Raw genomic sequence first — 17,599 nt, 5'->3', positions numbered from 1 at the left:
ACACTAATACAGACCTGTACACTATACTTGCTTAGGGTAAATGAGGGAAATACCTCCCAGCTTGACCTAGTTCATGTATACTGAATATACTGTGTAAGTCTGACCTAGTTCATGTATACTGCATATACTGTGTAAGTCTTTGAATCTTGAGTGGTTGTAATTTAGTCCTAAATCAATATAAACAATGATGTTACTCTTAACGTGCCTTTTTGCCTTGTATGTCCCTCCACCACTAGATCTCCCTTTTGCAGCAGTTAGATAGATAGTGATCTTTTATGATCTTGTAAGTATTATTGGTTGTGGCTACTACTACTCTACATAGACTCCTATGTGTGCACACTTTGGTGATGCATACTTTGGTAGTGTCTATCTATGGAGAGACTGTCTTAATGGCCCTTGGCATGGAGCACTGAGCAGGCACCTGGCAGGCGGTGTACCCATCCTCAGACAGTCCCTCAGTTGTCCCCTGGCCTCACCTGGCATGGCCTGGCAGCATGCTCTGCAGGGTGGTTGGCAGCAGCGACACTGTCACTATGGGCAGTAGGCTCAGGGTAGAGTGGGCAGTGGGCACACAGACAGAGGGGAGTGTGGGAGAGGGAGAGAGAAAAATGGCTTAACGATGGAGTGAAAGTTAGAACCATGAGTAAGGAAATAGAAAAATGTCACACACAGTATGTCAGTGGGCCCCCCATCGTTTCTAGGTAAAAAAAACAATACTGTTAAATCACCAGGAATTCACCCAAAAATGTGTTTAATTTAGGAAATATGTTTACAAGTTTTCCCACGAATAGAATGAAATCAAGGTGTAAAATGATTGTTCTTTTCAAATTCAATCTATTGTTTGGCCCCCGACCATCCACTCAGAGCCCCTGGCTGCCGTTTCCAGTGGAGGGAGGTTGAGCTCATGTAAATGCAGACAAAATGCTTACTGTGTGGTGCAAACTTGAGAGAGAAAAACGTCAGAACACATGAACCATAGACAGCTGTCGTGGGGGGTATATCAAAAGGTCTCTGACATTCTGACACGGATGCCCCCACCCCCCCAGCATTACACACACACTTCCCAGAACTCTCCACTGTACTCAGCCTCCTGGCCTTGAAGGGATTTAGACTAGAAGCAGAAATATCTATACCAGGATAATTACCCTTATACTCAACAACATGATCACAAATGCTTTGTCAATCACAGATGGTCCGTTCACGGGGACCCCTCCCACTTACGGCTACGATGCGGACCGTGCGGAGGAGCAGAGGCACCACCATGACATCCTGCCCTACATCGACGACTCGCCCTCCTCGTCGCCACACCTCAGCTCCAAGAGCCGCAGCAGCCGAGACACCCTCTCCTCCGGATCCCTTGAGTCCTCCAAGTCGGTGAGTGCCCCCCCCCCCCGTTGAGTCTATGTCACAAAGGTAACCTCCCAATCACCCCAGGAAGCTCCTCATGTATCTCCTACTCTGTTCTATCACCTTCTGGCCCTCCATCACAGCCTGCCATGAAGAAGCATAGACACTTATCTCTGAGGCCTCTTTCTCCTCATAGGTTACCATGAAGAGAGACCACACACACCCCCTCCAGTAGATCTATAGTATAATAGCTTATTATCTTCATCAATAAGCCATACTACCTTAGTGACATTATATTGCCATTTTTGTGATGTGATTACCTTGCGATAGGTTTGTGTGTGTACACCTCACTGATTGGGTTAGCCTAGCCTGGTGCTATGCTAGTATGTGTTGTTGTAAACGCACCATACTGCAGTCTCTCTCTCCTGGAGGAAGTAATCACATCACTGTACTGCAGTCTCTCTCTCCTGGAGGAAGTAATCACATCACTGTACTGCAGTCTCTCTCTCCTGGAGGAAGTAATCACATCACTGTACTGCAGTCTCTCTCTCCTGGAGGAAGTAATCACATCACTGTACTGCAGTCTCTCTCTCCTGGAGGAAGTAATCACATCACTGTACTGCAGTCTCTCTCTCCTGGAGGAAGTAATCACATCACTGTACTGCAGTCTCTCTCTCCTGGGGGAAGTAATCACATCACTGTACTGCAGTCTCTCTCTCCTGGAGGAAGTAATCACATCACTGTACTGCAGTCTCTCTCTCCTGGAGGAAGTAATCACATCACTGTACTGCAGTCTCTCTCTCCTGGAGGAAGTAATCACATCACTGTACTGCAGTCTCTCTCTCCTGGAGGAAGTAATCACATCACTGTACTGCAGTCTCTCTCTCCTGGAGGAAGTAATCACATCACTGTACTGCAGTCTCTCTCTCCTGGAGGAAGTAATCACATCACTGTACTGCAGTCTCTCTCTCCTGGGGGAAGTAATCACATCACTGTACTGCAGTCTCTCTCTCCTGGAGGAAGTAATCACATCACTGTACTGCAGTCTCTCTCTCCTGGAGGAAGTAATCACATCACTGTACTGCAGTCTCTCTCTCCTGGAGGAAGTAATCACATCACTGTACTGCAGTCTCTCTCTCCTGGAGGAAGTAATCACATCACTGTACTGCAGTCTCTCTCTCCTGGAGGAAGTAATCACATCACTGTACTGCAGTCTCTCTCTCCTGGGGGAAGTAATCACATCACTGTACTGCAGTCTCTCTCTCCTGGAGGAAGTAATCACATCAGTGGTAATAAAGTAAGACCTGTGACCCACCCCTGTCTCGCCTTAGTAGCAGACTGAGTGTTTGTCAAATTGATTGATGGTTGAATCTGCCAATAAATGGTGAGTCCCTGGCCGGTTTTAATAAGCATACACAGGCGCACACAGACACACACATACACACACTCACTGTCCACAAAGTGTGATGGATTTGGTATTGCAGGGATTGAGTGACATTTGCTGAGCAAACTCCTATATTTAGAGGCCCACTCCCTGAGTAAACCCCTGTATTTAGAGGCCCACTCCCTGAGTAAATCCCTGTATTTAGAGGCCCACTCCCTGAGTAAACTCCTGTATTTAGAGGCCCACTCCCTGAGTAAACTCCTGTATTTAGAGGCCCACTCCCTGAGAAAACCCCTGTATTTAGAGGCCCACTCCCTGAGAAAACCCCTGTATTTAGAGGCCCACTCCCTGAATAAACCCCTGTATTTAGAGGCCCACTCCCTGAATAAACCCCTGTATTTAGAGGCCACTCCTTGAGAAAACCCCTGTATTTAGAGGCCCACTCCCTGAGTAAACTCCTGTATTTAGAGGCCCACTCCCTGAGTAAACTCCTGTATTTAGAGGCCCACTCCTGAGTAAACTTCTGTATTTAGAGGCCCACTCCCTGAATAAACCCCTGTACTTAGAGGGCCACTCCCTGAGTAAACTCCTGTATTTAGAGGCCCACTCCCTGAGTAAACCCCTGTATTTAGAGGCCCACTCCCTGAGTAAACTCCTGTATTTAGAGGCCCACTCCCTGAGTAAACTCCTGTATTTAGAGGCCCACTCCCTGAGTAAACTCCTGTATTTAGAGGCCCGCTCCCTGAGTAAACCTGTTACTGTAGTGTTAGCAGAGAGACAGCTCCAGCAATTTTTTTATTTATTTGTGGGGATTTATTTAACCTTATTTTTAAACTAGGCAAGCTAAAAATATTACACTCAAAATCCACACAGCAGCACCACACATAGACAGATTTGTGCACACTTGTTTTTCAGTATTCGTCTCCAAAATGCAATGATGTCCGTCCTTGATTCCGTCTGTCCGTCCGTCCGTCCTTGATACCCCCCGGGTTCAGCAGCTCGCCCACACAGCATTTTGATGTCATCAGAGTGAGTCACCACTGTTTGATCACGCTATCTCCCCAGAATCTTGGAAAGTATTACAGTACAATAACTCACTCCTTTAGAGAACAAGATTATTCAGAGATGTTTAGATTTCACATTACACCGAGTATTTTGGGAACAGAGAGAAGAGAGAGAGAAGAGAAACGGTCTCATTAACGCTTCAGGGATAGAGAGGGATGATGTTGATGTTCAGAAGAAATATGAGAAATGAAAGTAAACGGGAGTTATATAAAACGTGACGCGCTTCGCCGCCCACAATCGCCTCCTACCTGGCTTTGAACGTTTCTTGCAATGTCCTCAGTTATTAGGCCATCTACTTACATACACGATAATAACTGTTGCTATGTCTTATGGTGTATTTCCACAGAGCAATTAGACTTAGACCTACTTAAACAAATCAGTAGTGATCATGAATCCATCCATGTGGTATTTAGCTTGTGTTTAGGCAATGATACATGAAGTCAAGGTACACACAGTTACTGTAGACTGACTTTGGGTGGGTGCTTCCCATACAGATTCTTTACTATGCATGCCCGCACACACGCTTCCCCTTTTTTTTTTTAAATCAGGCATGCACGTACACACACACACACACACACACACACACACACACACACACACACACACACACACACACACACACACACACACACACACACACACACACACACACACAGTGTTGGAGTGATAAGCTGAGTTATAGGCCCAGAACCAGACTCCCTCTGTCTCTACACATCTGAATTCTGAGAGGGGCTCATTAGTTGTTGCTACGGCGATAAATAAAAGATGATAGTCTGGAGATGCGATGGGTCCCCTGAGAAGGAGAGTCTGGGGCTGAGCAATGAATGGATCCACGCTAGCTCACCTCCACAATGGAAGCGTGGGCTGGCTGGGCCCATTATATCTCTGAGAGGTTTCACATTCATTTTCTCTTTCATTCACTTTTATCTGATCATTTCTGTTATCAAGCAGTGTCCCTCAGGCTTTCGCCCTGTCTGGCCTACAGGGTTAGATAAAGATTCAACGCACATCAGAAAAATATTAGATTCAATCTGTTGATCTTCTTCAGGTGAGATCGGTGGTCAGTCATCTGTCAGACATGTAGCTGTTCCAAACATCCAACGGTACATACTGTTGTCACTTAGAAAGGCTTCATATTCTCTTCTCTTCTAACACTCTCCTCTAGTATGGAAGCAGAAACGGCTTGTTGTATAAGAAGCAGAGCGATGCACAGCACAGACATATGGGGTAATGGAGTCCACAGCACAGACCTCTAGGTGATGGATTCCATCAGTGAGTCGGGACCCCTGTAGTTCCACTGAGACTCTTACTGACATCTGCTGCTTCCACTACCTGTTCAGTGGCCATGGAGGCAGGAGTTTAAGGCTCATTTAACCCCCATTAAACACACACACACAGGACATGATCACATTCTATAATTCATTTCAGCCTGCATTTCTACATGTGGGGACTTATTATTTCTCCTATGGCATTTGTAAATAAATTGTTTTCCACTCACTCTCTCTCACTCTGACGATATAGAAGTGAGAGTGCGCCCGTCTGGCATGGGGAAATACTTGATACTTGGAGTGCGCCCGTCTGGCATGGGGAAACACACACACACACACACACACACACACACACACACACACACACACACACACACACACACACACACACAGACAGACAGACAGACAGACAGACAGACAGAGGCCCCATACCTGAGGGAGCATTGTGTTTACCCCTCCCTCCCTCCACTCAGTGTCTCTCATTCCAAGGAGCCCCAGGTTGTGCTCTGAAATAGCTGGATACAGATAGCTTTAGTTCAGCTTAGTGAACCAGACGTCTGGGTTGGATATCCCAGACCCAGGAGAGGGCCTGCCTACCTGGCCCAGCCATGGCCTGCTCTGCTCTCTGTCTCTCATCTCCTCTGTCCTGTAGCCTGAGGGTTAGCTACACCTCCTGCCATGCCTGTCCTCTGTCTTGGCCATTTTAAGAGAGCAACCTACATCCCATGGGAAATACTGACTGCCAGAGTTATTTTAGGTTCCTTGGTTAGGCTAGACGGCCCAAAGATTTCCATCGGCCGCATGTTGAATGTTGTTACTCTCTAGTGAGGTTTTGCCTTGCTCAAGGGCACATCAACAGATTTTCATTATTTATTTTTTTTTACCCCTTTTTCTCCCCAATTTCATGGTATCCAATTGGTAGTAGTCTTGTATCATCGCTGTCTTGTCTCATCGCTGCAACTCCCGTACGGACTCGGGAGAGGCAAAGGTAGAGAGCCATGCGTCCTCCGAAACACAACCCAACCAAGCCACACTGCTTCTTCACACAACGCGCATCCAACCCAGAGGCCAACCGCACCAATGTGTCGGCGGAGACACCGTACACCTAGTGACCTGGTCAGTGTGCACTGCGCCCGGCCTGCCACGGGAGTCGCTAGTGCGCGATGAGACAAGGATATCCCTGCCGGCCAAACCCTCCCTAACCCGGACCTCCCGGTCGCGGCCAGCTGAGACAGAGCCTGGGCTCGAACCCAGAGTCTCTGGTGGCACAGCTAGCACTGCGATGCAGTGCCTTAGACCACTGCGCCACTCGGGAGGCCATCAACAGATTTTATACCTAGTCGACTCGGGGATTCGAACCAGCGGCCTTTCGGGTTACTGCTCTTAACCACTACGCTTCCTGTATTTTAGACCACAGCGTTTATTAGCGCCTTCAGAAGGTAGTCACACCCCTTGACCTTTTCCACATGTTGTTGTTGTTACAGCCTGAATTTAAACATGATTAAATTCAGATTCAAAGTGGAATTATGTTTTTCAACATTTTTACAAATTAATAAAAAATGTAAAGCTGAAATGGCTTGAGTCAATAAGTATTCAACCACTTTGTGCCTGGTTAGGCAAGCCTAACGTTAAGGAGTAAAAATGTGCTTAGCAAGTCACATAATATGTTGCATGGACTAACTCTGTGTGCAATAATAGTGTTTAACATGAATTCTGAATGACTACCTCATCTCTGTACTCCACACATACAATCATCTGTAAAGTCCCTCAGTCGAGCAGTGAATTTCAAATACAGATTTCACCACAAAGACCAGGGAGGTTTGCATCCTGTTTGCAACAAGGCACTAAAGTAATACTGCAAAAAATGTGATATAGCATTTCACTTTTTGTCCTTAATAGGAAGCGTTATGTTTGGGGAAAATCCAATACAACACATTACTGAGTACCACTCTCTATATGGAGCTAAGCACAGGCAAAATCCAAGAGGAAAACCTGGTTCAGTCTGCTTTCCACCAGACACTGGGAGACGAATTCACCTTTCAGCAGGACAATAACCTTAAACACAATGCCAAATCTACACTGGAGTTGCTTATCAAGAAGACAGTGAATGTTCCTGAGTGGCCAAGTTACAGTTTTGACTTAAATCTGCTTGAAAATCTATAGTAAGACCTGAAAATGGTTGTCTAGCAATGATCAACAACCAATATGACAGAGCTTGAATAATTTTCAAAAGAATAATGGGCAAATATTGTACAATCCAGGTGTGCAAAGCTCTTAGAAACTTACCCAGAAAGGCTCACGGCTGTAATCACTGCCAAAGGTAATTCTAACTTTTGTAAATTAGATATTTTTGGAATTCTAATTCAATAAATTTGCAAACATTTCCAAAAACATGTTTTCACTTTGTCATTATGTGGTTTTGTGTGTAGGGGTTTTGTGTTTTTTTTTAATCATGTTTTGAATTCATGTTGTAACACAACAAAATGTGGAATAAATCATGGAGTATGAATACTTTCTGAAGGCACTGTAAAGCTCCTCTTTCTACCCTCTACTTTGTTGTCATCAGACTAATGGTCATGCTTTGTTTGCATTGTCTGTACAGTACTTGTGTGGGCATTTTTTCATAGTCGTTTCCTGTGTTTGTTGCAGACGGAGTTGGACCTAGAGAAAGGCCTGGAGATGAGGAAGTGGGTTCTGTCTGGGATCCTAGCCAGCGAGGAGACCTACCTCAGCCACCTGGAGGCACTGCTACTGGTGAGAGGCTGGAACACACACACAGGACTTTCCATGAGTGCTCTATGTATCACATACTGTCACGATCGTGTGGAGGATTGACGGACCAAAACGCAGCATTTAGAAAATAAGCCATCTTCTTTTATTTTAGAAGAAGGCAAAACGAAACAAAAACACTTACGAACTAACCAAAACAATAAACGACCGTGAAGCTAATAAAGCGTAGTGCACACACAGGCTACAAACGTATAACATAGACAATTACCCACATCAAACGAAAGCCTATGGCTACCTTAAATATGGCTCCCAATCAGAGACAACAGAAATCAGCTGTCTCTAATTGGGAACCCATTCAGGCAACCATAGACTCTCCTAGACAACTACACCCAACATAGACACAGCCTGACACATACACTCAACACAAACCCATACACTACACCCAACACCCCCTTTACCATATAACCACCAAAACCGATAAAACACAAACATTCCCCATGTCACACCCTGACCTAACTAAAATAATAAAGAAAACAAAGAATACTAAGGCCAGGGTGTGACACATACACGTGCACACACAGTACAAACTCTCTCTCTCTCTCTCTCTCTTTCTCTCTCTCTCTCTCTCACCTGTTCTCTCAGCCTATGAAGCCTCTGAAGGCAGCAGCCACCACGTCCCAGCCAGTGCTGACCATCCCCCAGATCGAGACCATCTTCTTCAAAGTGCCCGAGCTTTACGAGGTCCACAAGGAGTTCTACGACAGCCTGCTTCCCCGGGTGCAGCAGTGGAGCCACCACCAGCGCGTGGGGGACCTCTTCCAGAAACAGGTGAGGTCATAAGACTGGGATGCGCCCCTGCCCTGTGTCTGTGGGAGCCTGGAGCCTGACTCAGGATGACAGAGGACTCCCTCCCTGGACCTGGCTGCATGGCAACATGACATCATGAGCCTCATTCAGAATGACACAGGACCCTTATGCATTAACACAGGCAGGACCCTTATGCATTAGTCTGCCTGTGGTTCTGTGTGGCTCTGTGTCATAGCTCACAGCAGCATCCGTACTCTGAATGGAAGAAATGTTAAATCAAATCACATTGATCAACCTCATGAGGTGCAACTTATTTTAGGGACAGATGGAATAGTCCCTCTCTTCCTGACCCGAAAGCTTCTGCCACGGAGGCCAGAGCCAAACCTGTACTGACTGGGCCCATTTCATCATGTTCACAACGGGTCAATTAACCCTGAATTAACCACTTGTTTATCCCCCTAATGCTCATGCAGTGACTGCAGAAGTAGAGCCTGAGTCTAGCCTGTCATGATTGCTGTGTGTACGAGGACAGTGCACATGAAGAAGTAGAGTGTCACAATGCTGTCTTTTCTACCCAGGGAGCTCTGAGACTAATGTTACACTGTGTGCTCTCTGTCTCTAAGAAGCAGCCTATAAATAGTGCCATACACTGAGCGATGGGGGACTTTTCTTTCTCTCTTCCCTCCTATTATCTTCACAAAGCCCGCTCTCCCCGGAGGCCTGAACAATGACTATTTCATTTGTCTGTTATACTGTCAGGGCGGCACACGCCGGAATCCTTTTCCGCATTTATTTATTAATTGTTCGTTTTTCTCCTCCACCTCTCTTGTCTGTGTCTGTTATGTGATAAGCAGTGGCATCAACGGCTGCGTTTTGCGTCTCCCAGCAGACAAGCGTTGAAAGAGGAGCAATATGGATTCACAGGTTGTAGGCTACAGTAGAGGAGCAATATGGATTCACAGGTTGTAGGCTACAGTAGAGGAGCAATATGGATTCACAGGTTGTAGGCTACAGTAGAGGAGCAATATGGATTCACAGGTTGTAGGCTATAGTAGAGGAGCAATATGGATTCACAGGTTGTAGGCTACAGTAGAGGAGCAATATGGATTCACAGGTTGTAGGCTACAGTAGAGGAGCAATATGGATTCACAGGTTGTAGGCTACAGTAGAGGAGCAATATGGATTCACAGGTTGTAGGCTACAGTAGAGGAGCAATATGGATTCACAGGTTGTAGGCTACAGTAGAGGAGCAGTCTGTTAGTTCTTTCTCTATCAATCTCTTTATCTCCCTCATACCAAAATACATCTTTCCCCCAATTCCTCTCGCCAGACATCAGGGGAAGAAGACGCCAACACCGCAGGAAAACTCTCCTTACATGACAGCCATTTAGGGTGGAGGAGGGGAGCAAGAAAGGATGAGAAGAGAGGAGAGGAGGGAGGAGAGTGGGTGAGGGGAGCAGCTAGCAGATTTAGGCTGAGTCTCTCTGATAGAGCTGTCTCCCCCTGTCTGTGAAGTCTCTGTAACAGACAGGCAGCCGGAGGAAAAGTAACAGCTCATCACTACCAGAAAGAAGGGGGGAAAAACTGAAAAAAGGTTAATGACAGGTTATGAGAGCTGGTGTCAAGAGAGAAGTATTCTTACACTCCTTTAAAGCCCCAAAATGGGGCTAAATAATACACTGTACTGTTTTCCCCTAATGGTACAGTCCTCTCTGCTGTTTCTTATATACTAGGTCTATGAATACACCATGGAGACTGCCATTTTCTTAATCTAGGATAGGTGCATATGAATGGTGAATTTCAAGAGTAATACTGTAGCATCTTTACACACAAAGTATACAATATGTACACCGACATACAGTGCATGTTATGAGTCCATTCTTGTGCTGTTGATGACATCTTCCTCCCAGTCTGTGCTAGATAAGAAAAGCATCCCAACCATGCGGTTACACTCATCATCTTACGTCACCTTACAGCCAGCCAGCAACTGTGTCGAACGGCTCCAACTGCTCCATGTCTGCAGCGCTATTACCGCCATTCCGGCTCCTCCCCGCCCATAGTGGGATTGTCACGCTCTGAATTCCTGTCCACTGTGGTGCAGATTTATTCTGGCCCGGGGTAGGACTCAGACGCAGTGGGGATAGGATTGCTTGGTGGGGAAAATTGCTTACCGCCTCAACTTCTAGCAGCTCCTGGAAAAACGTGGGTTTCTTTCGACTGTGGGACAAAATCGATTGTCTCAGCGTGACACCAGGGGACAGGAAATACTGTAAAGGTCAGGGGTCACACCAGGATGATAATGGGAATGGGATGAGCTCATAGGTGATGCTAGAAAGTAAAGAGAGGAGAGGGTTTTTAGGAACAGGTTCTGGCAGCCTGCTATCTGTCATCTACGTACAATGACCTGGAGATACTGATGAGCAGGTGCAGATGGACCAGTGCTAGAGAAGCATATTGTGTCCTGAGCACTGTGTTCTTGTAGACTATTCTTCAGGGGCACACTAAGCTACCTTGGTGCTGTGTGTGTAGCTGTGTGTGTGTGTTCGTACATGTGTTGGTGCGTGCGTGTGTGTAAAACATTTTTGCGTTTGCCTCAGTTGCCCCCTCTCTCTTCATTACACACTCTACCCCCTCTTCATCCATTGCTGTCAGGCTTGTATTCGGGAGAATGGATTGGGCAGTTGAGCGCTAAGGAGATGCATAGTGTTACTGACGGGCAGAGTTTCAAGGAGTTAGGACGGCTGAATGAGATTTTCAAATGTGTTTTTACAGCAACTGTTACCCAGGACACTCATTACTCACCCCAGCGTAGGCCTCCACTCCGCCGCTACCATGGCAACAGCCGTAGGCCGGGACTGCGCCACGGAAACGCTGGTGTTTCCTGTGGCGATGATGACATTGCCCGTCTGTCGAACTGTGTCCCAAATACTTAGTTTTTTTTCTCCACTCATTATGGTGAACTCTGTTGTTGGGTTGTAGCTGTCATTTCTCATGTTGTGATTATGCCAACATGTCCTTCTTCCCCCAAAACAGCAATGCAAACAGAAGGCCTGTTTGGGTAAATATGGGCTATGGAAAGTGGTGACTGTGTTTTAATGTGGCTTTTGTATTTTGTCCTCTCTCGCACCCTCCCCGTCCGTTCGACAGGCCAGCCAGCTGGGAGTTTACCGGGCCTTTGTGGACAACTACGAGGTTGCTGTGGAGACGGCTGAGAAGTGCTGTCAGGCCAACACGCAGTTTGCTGAAATCTCTGAGGTAATGGGAACTGGCACGGAGGTAGATGGGGTGGTATGGGAGGGAGGGAGGAGAGAAGACAGGGAGGTATGGGAGGAGAGGGGACAGTGAGGTGAGGGAGGGGGGAGAGGAGACAGGGAGGTATGGGAGGTGAGGGAAGGAGGGAGGAGAGGAGAGGGGGAGGTATGGGAGGAGTGGGGACAGGGAGGTGAAGGAGGGAGGGAGGAGAGGAGACACGGAGGTATGGGAGGAGAGGGGACAGGGAGGTATGTGAGGAGAGGGGACAGGGAGGTGAGGGAGGGAGGAGAGGAGACAGGAGGTATGGGAGGACAGGGGACAGGGAGGTGAGAGAAGGAGGAAGGGAGCGAGTGGAGCAGGTATGGAAGCAAGGAGATAATGACTACTGGTCTAGATAGGTTTTGTCCTTTCATCTTGACTATGGGGGCTAGGGGGTACACCTCTTGTTTTGGAGATGGGGTGATGGGATATGGGTGGGAAGGAAGAAACATCCTCCACTAACATTATATGAACACACTCAGCCTCCCACATCCTCAAAGTGACAGCTTGAAAATAAATGTTTCTCTTCAATCTCTCTCCTCCTGAGAGGAAAGTAGCTCCTTCTCCAGCTCTTAGGAAGCGGCTTTGTGGCCCAGCCCCAGGTCACTCTGCCACGCTGCGTAGCGAGACAGACAGAGAGGATGGTTGGAGACTGTGAAAGTGGGCCATTAAGCACACAGGGAAAATCGTTGGGAGAACATTTCACATCTACTCGTGTAAAGAGGACAGTGGGGTATCAAACTCAACAACTTTATTCTATTTGTTTTACCCACAAACCCCTTCACCGCCACCACCCACACAATTTCACAATCATTGCCCTCAGGGGCGTCATGAACCCATTATTTTAGAGGGTGCATGAAGTACGTGTGGATGGATAGATGGACGGTGGAGAATTTAGCATTTTTCAAACACCTGAAACAGCATTTTCCTGCAGTCTAGAGCCATAATCATTATGCCTAATTCAATTTTTATTTTATTTTTTATTATATTTTTCTGCATAGGTTATCTAAGCATACCACATTACCTGTTCAATTGTCATTTTGATGAATGATGCAAATTGATTCTTGAAGAACTTTTATGCCTTAGGAGTTTAGTACAACTGCGACCCTAGATATGCTTCTCTGCAGCTCTGCTAAAATCTGGGTAAAAGATTGAAAGGAATGTGAGTCTTATTCAGTACATTTAGTAATTGCTTACTTTTCTCAAATCTAGCAACCTTGCCAGTAGGCATGTCAGCTAAGATAGTTAGATAAGTTACTCAAACCTGAAATGGCTTGGTAGCTAGTTGGGAGATTGGGAACCTATTTAGCTGGCTAGTACTACATAGAAACAACAAAACGTTTTAATTTGATATATTAATCAAGAAGGAATCAGTATGCTACATAGCTTGATACAATTTTCAAATATACCTCCTGTGAGTCCTGCCCATCACCGGCAGTTAAAATCAAATCAAATCTGAGGGGGCCTGTGTCATTCTGCCCCCTATGGGCATGACGCCTCTGATTGCCATTAGAACACACACTTGAATTGTATTATTATTATACTGTTTTGCCTGCCTGCCTGCCTGCCTGCCTGCCTGCCTGCCTGTGTGTCTGCGATCTGTGTGTTCTGCAGTGATGTGGAACCAATGCAGAGGGAGGTGGTGGGAAATATTTTCTTGGGTTTCTGGTTGCTGTCTGAGTCCCCGGCGGCCAATGTTAGAAACCCTGGAGTATGGAAATGCACTCAATCTTACCTATGTGCAGATGAACCATGACAGGCTAATATATTCATTTATCCCCAAAACAGAGCTTTACAGTAGCCTGAAGGGCCCAGCCATGCTAGTGGAAGAACGTCTCTCTCAGATAGGAAGTGTAATTGCCTGAACAGAGAAGCATAATGACAAGGCAAGGAGAAACAGTTTAGACGATGATGTACGAAGCTGGGGTTACACGTGGTGAAACGCTTCATTGCTTATCAGGCTACAGGTGTGAATGCGTTAAATAATCAAATTTCACTACGATCTCTTGACTAGCAGTTTTTTTAAGGGCTTATTTTGTACAGATATTTTGGATTAAAGTCTGTATGTAGTCACGATACTTCGGGATGATGGCGGCAGGAAGTCTAGTGGTTAGAGCGTTGGGCCAGTAACCGAAAGGTTGCTAGATTGAATCCCTGAGCTGACAAGGTAAAAATCTGTCCTTCTGCCCAGGAACAAGGCAGTTAACCCACTGTTCCTAGCCATCATTGTAAAATAAGAATTTGTTCTTAACTGACTAGCTAGCAGATACTATAGACTTGGTTGCACTAGTTACCAACTTCCTTCAAACTGCACACAAATAAAAAACTTTTTCATCCACGAGTTCATCTGACTCTGGGGAAGTAGATAAAGGGCCTCATTTCCAAAATCCTGAGAAATCCCTTTAAGATGGTGACTGGATTTGAGGCAGAGAATAAATCATTCAGTGTTTTTAATGGGATATGTAATGATGCATGTCTCTCTGCCATCTGAACGTGACTGTGGAAAAAATGCTGATGATGGCTTATTGGGTGCAGGATACGTTGAATTAGGAGTTAGGCTGAGGAGAGTGTGTCTGTGTCATTACTGCTGGGCTTCTGCATCCCAAATGGCACCCTATTCCATTTATAGTGTACTACTTTTGACCAAGGCCCGCAGGGCTCTGATCAGAAGTAGTGCACTACTATATATAGGGAATACTGTGCCATTTGGGACAGACTATATAAGACATGAAGCACTACATCAGGCCAAGGGGCCAGGCTGTCATTATCATTTGCCAGCACCATATTGGTTGTATGTTGATCAGCATCAGGTTTTCCTCTGTGTAATGTTGTCCACTGTTCACTCATTCTGTGTCCCTACAGAACCTCAAGGTGAGGAGCACCAAGGACTTGAAGGATCAGTCAGCCAAGAACTCTCTGGAGAGTAAGTAGCCAACAGTATAACTGAACATTTAACTTGTGTCTGAAATGGCACCCTATATAGTCTTATACTTCTGACTACTCTGGTCAAAAGTAGTGCACTATATAGGGAATAGGCTACCATTTGGGACGCAGCCTAAATCACTGCCACAGAAAAATAGACTGGCTCATTTTTAGTAACAGCACTTATTTGACTAGTGTCATGTCATAGTGCTCTGACCTAGTTGGAGGGGCTGTGTTGTAGCTCATGCTGCTGTCTCTCCTTTCTCTCCCAAAGCTCTCCTGTACAAACCAGTGGACAGAGTTACTCGTAGCACCCTGGTACTGCATGTGAGTATAAGGCAGCCCCAAAACACACAGCTTGCTTTTTGTTTATTCTCCTGCTCTTTTTGTATGTACTGGTAACTCTGTGAACCTCACACCTCAGGATGTTTAAAGACTCTCTCTGTAACACACGGTAACTGTGTGTCTGTGGGTGTGTTTAAAGACTGTCTCTGTAACACACGGTAACTGTGTGTCTGTGGTTGTGTTTCAAAACTGTCTCTGTAACACACGGTAACTGTGTGTCTGTGGGTGTGTTTCAAGACTGTCTCTGTAACACACGGTAACTATGTGTCTGTGGGTGTGTTTCAAGACTGTCTCTGTAACACACGGTAACTGTGTGTCTGTGGGTGTGCCTGTAGGACCTGCTGAAGCACACACCCTCCAGCCACCCAGACCACCCCCTGCTACAGGACGCACTCCGCATCTCCCAGAACTTCCTGTCCAGCATCAATGAGGAAACCACGCCCAGACGCCAGTCCATGACTATCAAGAAGGGAGAGGTGAGGAGCAGTGCGGATCTGGGATAGTTTGGGCTTTTTCGGTAATAAACAAATACGATTACATTGACAGTGGGCACCTGATCAGCACTCCAATTCTGAGATGCTTTATGAATACGGATCCAGAGCTCTGCTGTATTTTTGTGTTGTTGGATGTTCTTAATCAATAGACTATAGCAGAGCTTTTTGGCTTTGGGCCATAGGGTAGAAGTGGGACCGTTATGTAATTCTAGGTCTATGCTGCGGGTATGGTATTACGTCATTGATCAGTAACCCAACACTGGTAGATTGACCTTGCCCTGCCTTGACAACGACCCGGTAGTCATTGTCAGGGCTGTATGGGATGATCTAATACGGTGTCAAACGCAATCTATGCCCAAATATGGTAATAATACAGAATCCCCTGCGCATGCCTATTAGGAACCCTAGTGTCTGCTCTCTGTGCTGTATCTCCATCTCTCCAACCCCACATCTTCCCCCTAGAGACTGCCGACCTGGGTGGGAGTGGTACAACCCCACATCTTCCCCCTAGAGACTGCCGACCCGGGTGGGAGTGCTACATTAATGGATGTCAGTTTATTGACAGCTGGCGTGACATGTAATGCCCCATAACGAGCCCCGTCTCTCTGACTGGGAGAGTTCATATTAAATATTCATGATGAGGCTCCTCCCTCTGCACATGGGGGTGTCATTACTGCATCCCATCATCACCCCTCTTACCCGCCCCCTACCCCCATATCCCCATTTGCAACTCTGTCTGCTCAGACCACACTGATCATCAAATATTGATAATGGATACATGAAACGAGTGCATGGAAATCAATGGCCTCATTATATTGTGCATTAGCTAGTGTGTGAGAATATTCCTGGGGTGTGCATGTGCTTTACCCTACTATGTTACATATACACAAATATAGGGTGCGTGACAAAAGGGAACCTGTTCCCTTTATATTGCACAACTTTTGACCAGAGCCCATAGGGTAGTGCGCTATATAGGAAATAGGTTGCCATTTGGGACGCATACACAGTCGACTTGGGTTGGCTTGGATAAGACTTGGATATCTCCAGTCTTACAGGAACGCCTGGTCATTATCGTTCCCCCGGTGACACGATGCTACTTCAGCCTTTAGTCCACAATCATCGGCTACTCCGGAGAATGCTTAAGTGACAAGACTTCCAGTGCATCGGTCCCACAAATAGTGAAAGCTGTTGAGGACTAAGTCAAAATAGCAGTGATCCTGTTGTTAGCTCTGCTTTCAGACCGGCTCTTACGCTGTCTTGAGTGTCTGTGTTGAACAGAGGTTAATCAGAGCTAGTAGTGGGGTTGTGGTCAGGGAGAAGGGTTGTGATGACAGGGAGAAGGGTTGTGGTCAGGGAGAAGGGTTGTGATGACAGGGAGAAGGGTTGTGGTCAGGGAGAAGGGTTGTGGTGACAGGGTGAAGGGTTGTGGTCAGGGAGAAGGGTTGTGGTGACAGGGTGAAGGGTTGTGATGACAGGGAGAAGGGTTGTGGTGACAGGGAGAAGGGTTGTGATGACAGGGAGAAGGGTTGTGGTCAGGGAGAAGGGTTGTGGTGACAGGGTGAAGGGTTGTGATGACAGGGAGAAGGGTTGTGGTGACAGGGAGAAGGGTTGTGATGACAGGGAGAAGGGTTGTGATGACAGGGAGAAGGGTTGTGGTGACAGGGAGAAGGGTTGTGGTCAGGGAGAAGGGTTGTGGTGACAGGGAGAAGGGTTGTGATGACAGGGAGAAGGGTTGTGATGACAGGGAGAAGGGTTGTGGTGACAGGGAGAAGGGTTGTGGTCAGGGAGAAGGGTTGTGATGACAGGGAGAAGGGTTGTGGTCAGGGAGAAGGGTTGTGATGACAGGGAGAAGGGTTGTGGTCAGGGAGAAGGGTTGTGGTGACAGGGAGAAGGGTTGTGATCACAGGGAGAAGGGTTGTGATGACAGGGAGAAGGGTTGTGGTGAC

The 17,599-nt window shown here is 46.6% G+C and overlaps 1 protein-coding gene across 1 annotated transcript in view; it reads left to right on the top strand.

The window, feature by feature from the left end:
- Positions 1-17,599, top strand: part of LOC129818367 (breakpoint cluster region protein-like) — a 120,701-nt gene that overhangs the window by 68,864 nt on the left and 34,238 nt on the right. Inside the window, exons 2-8 of the mRNA XM_055874184.1 lie at positions 1,190-1,374; positions 7,714-7,818; positions 8,437-8,622; positions 11,749-11,856; positions 14,755-14,815; positions 15,089-15,141; positions 15,495-15,635. Coding sequence (XP_055730159.1) covers positions 1,190-1,374; positions 7,714-7,818; positions 8,437-8,622; positions 11,749-11,856; positions 14,755-14,815; positions 15,089-15,141; positions 15,495-15,635 — 839 coding nt within the window. The remainder of the gene's footprint in view (positions 1-1,189; positions 1,375-7,713; positions 7,819-8,436; positions 8,623-11,748; positions 11,857-14,754; positions 14,816-15,088; positions 15,142-15,494; positions 15,636-17,599) is intronic.

The sequence above is a fragment of the Salvelinus fontinalis genome, chromosome 21 (genome assembly GCF_029448725.1).
Source record: "Salvelinus fontinalis isolate EN_2023a chromosome 21, ASM2944872v1, whole genome shotgun sequence".
Lineage (NCBI taxonomy): Eukaryota > Metazoa > Chordata > Actinopteri > Salmoniformes > Salmonidae > Salvelinus > Salvelinus fontinalis.
The sequence above is the reverse complement of the archived record's forward strand: the minus strand, read 5'-3'. Positions and strand labels throughout refer to the sequence as shown.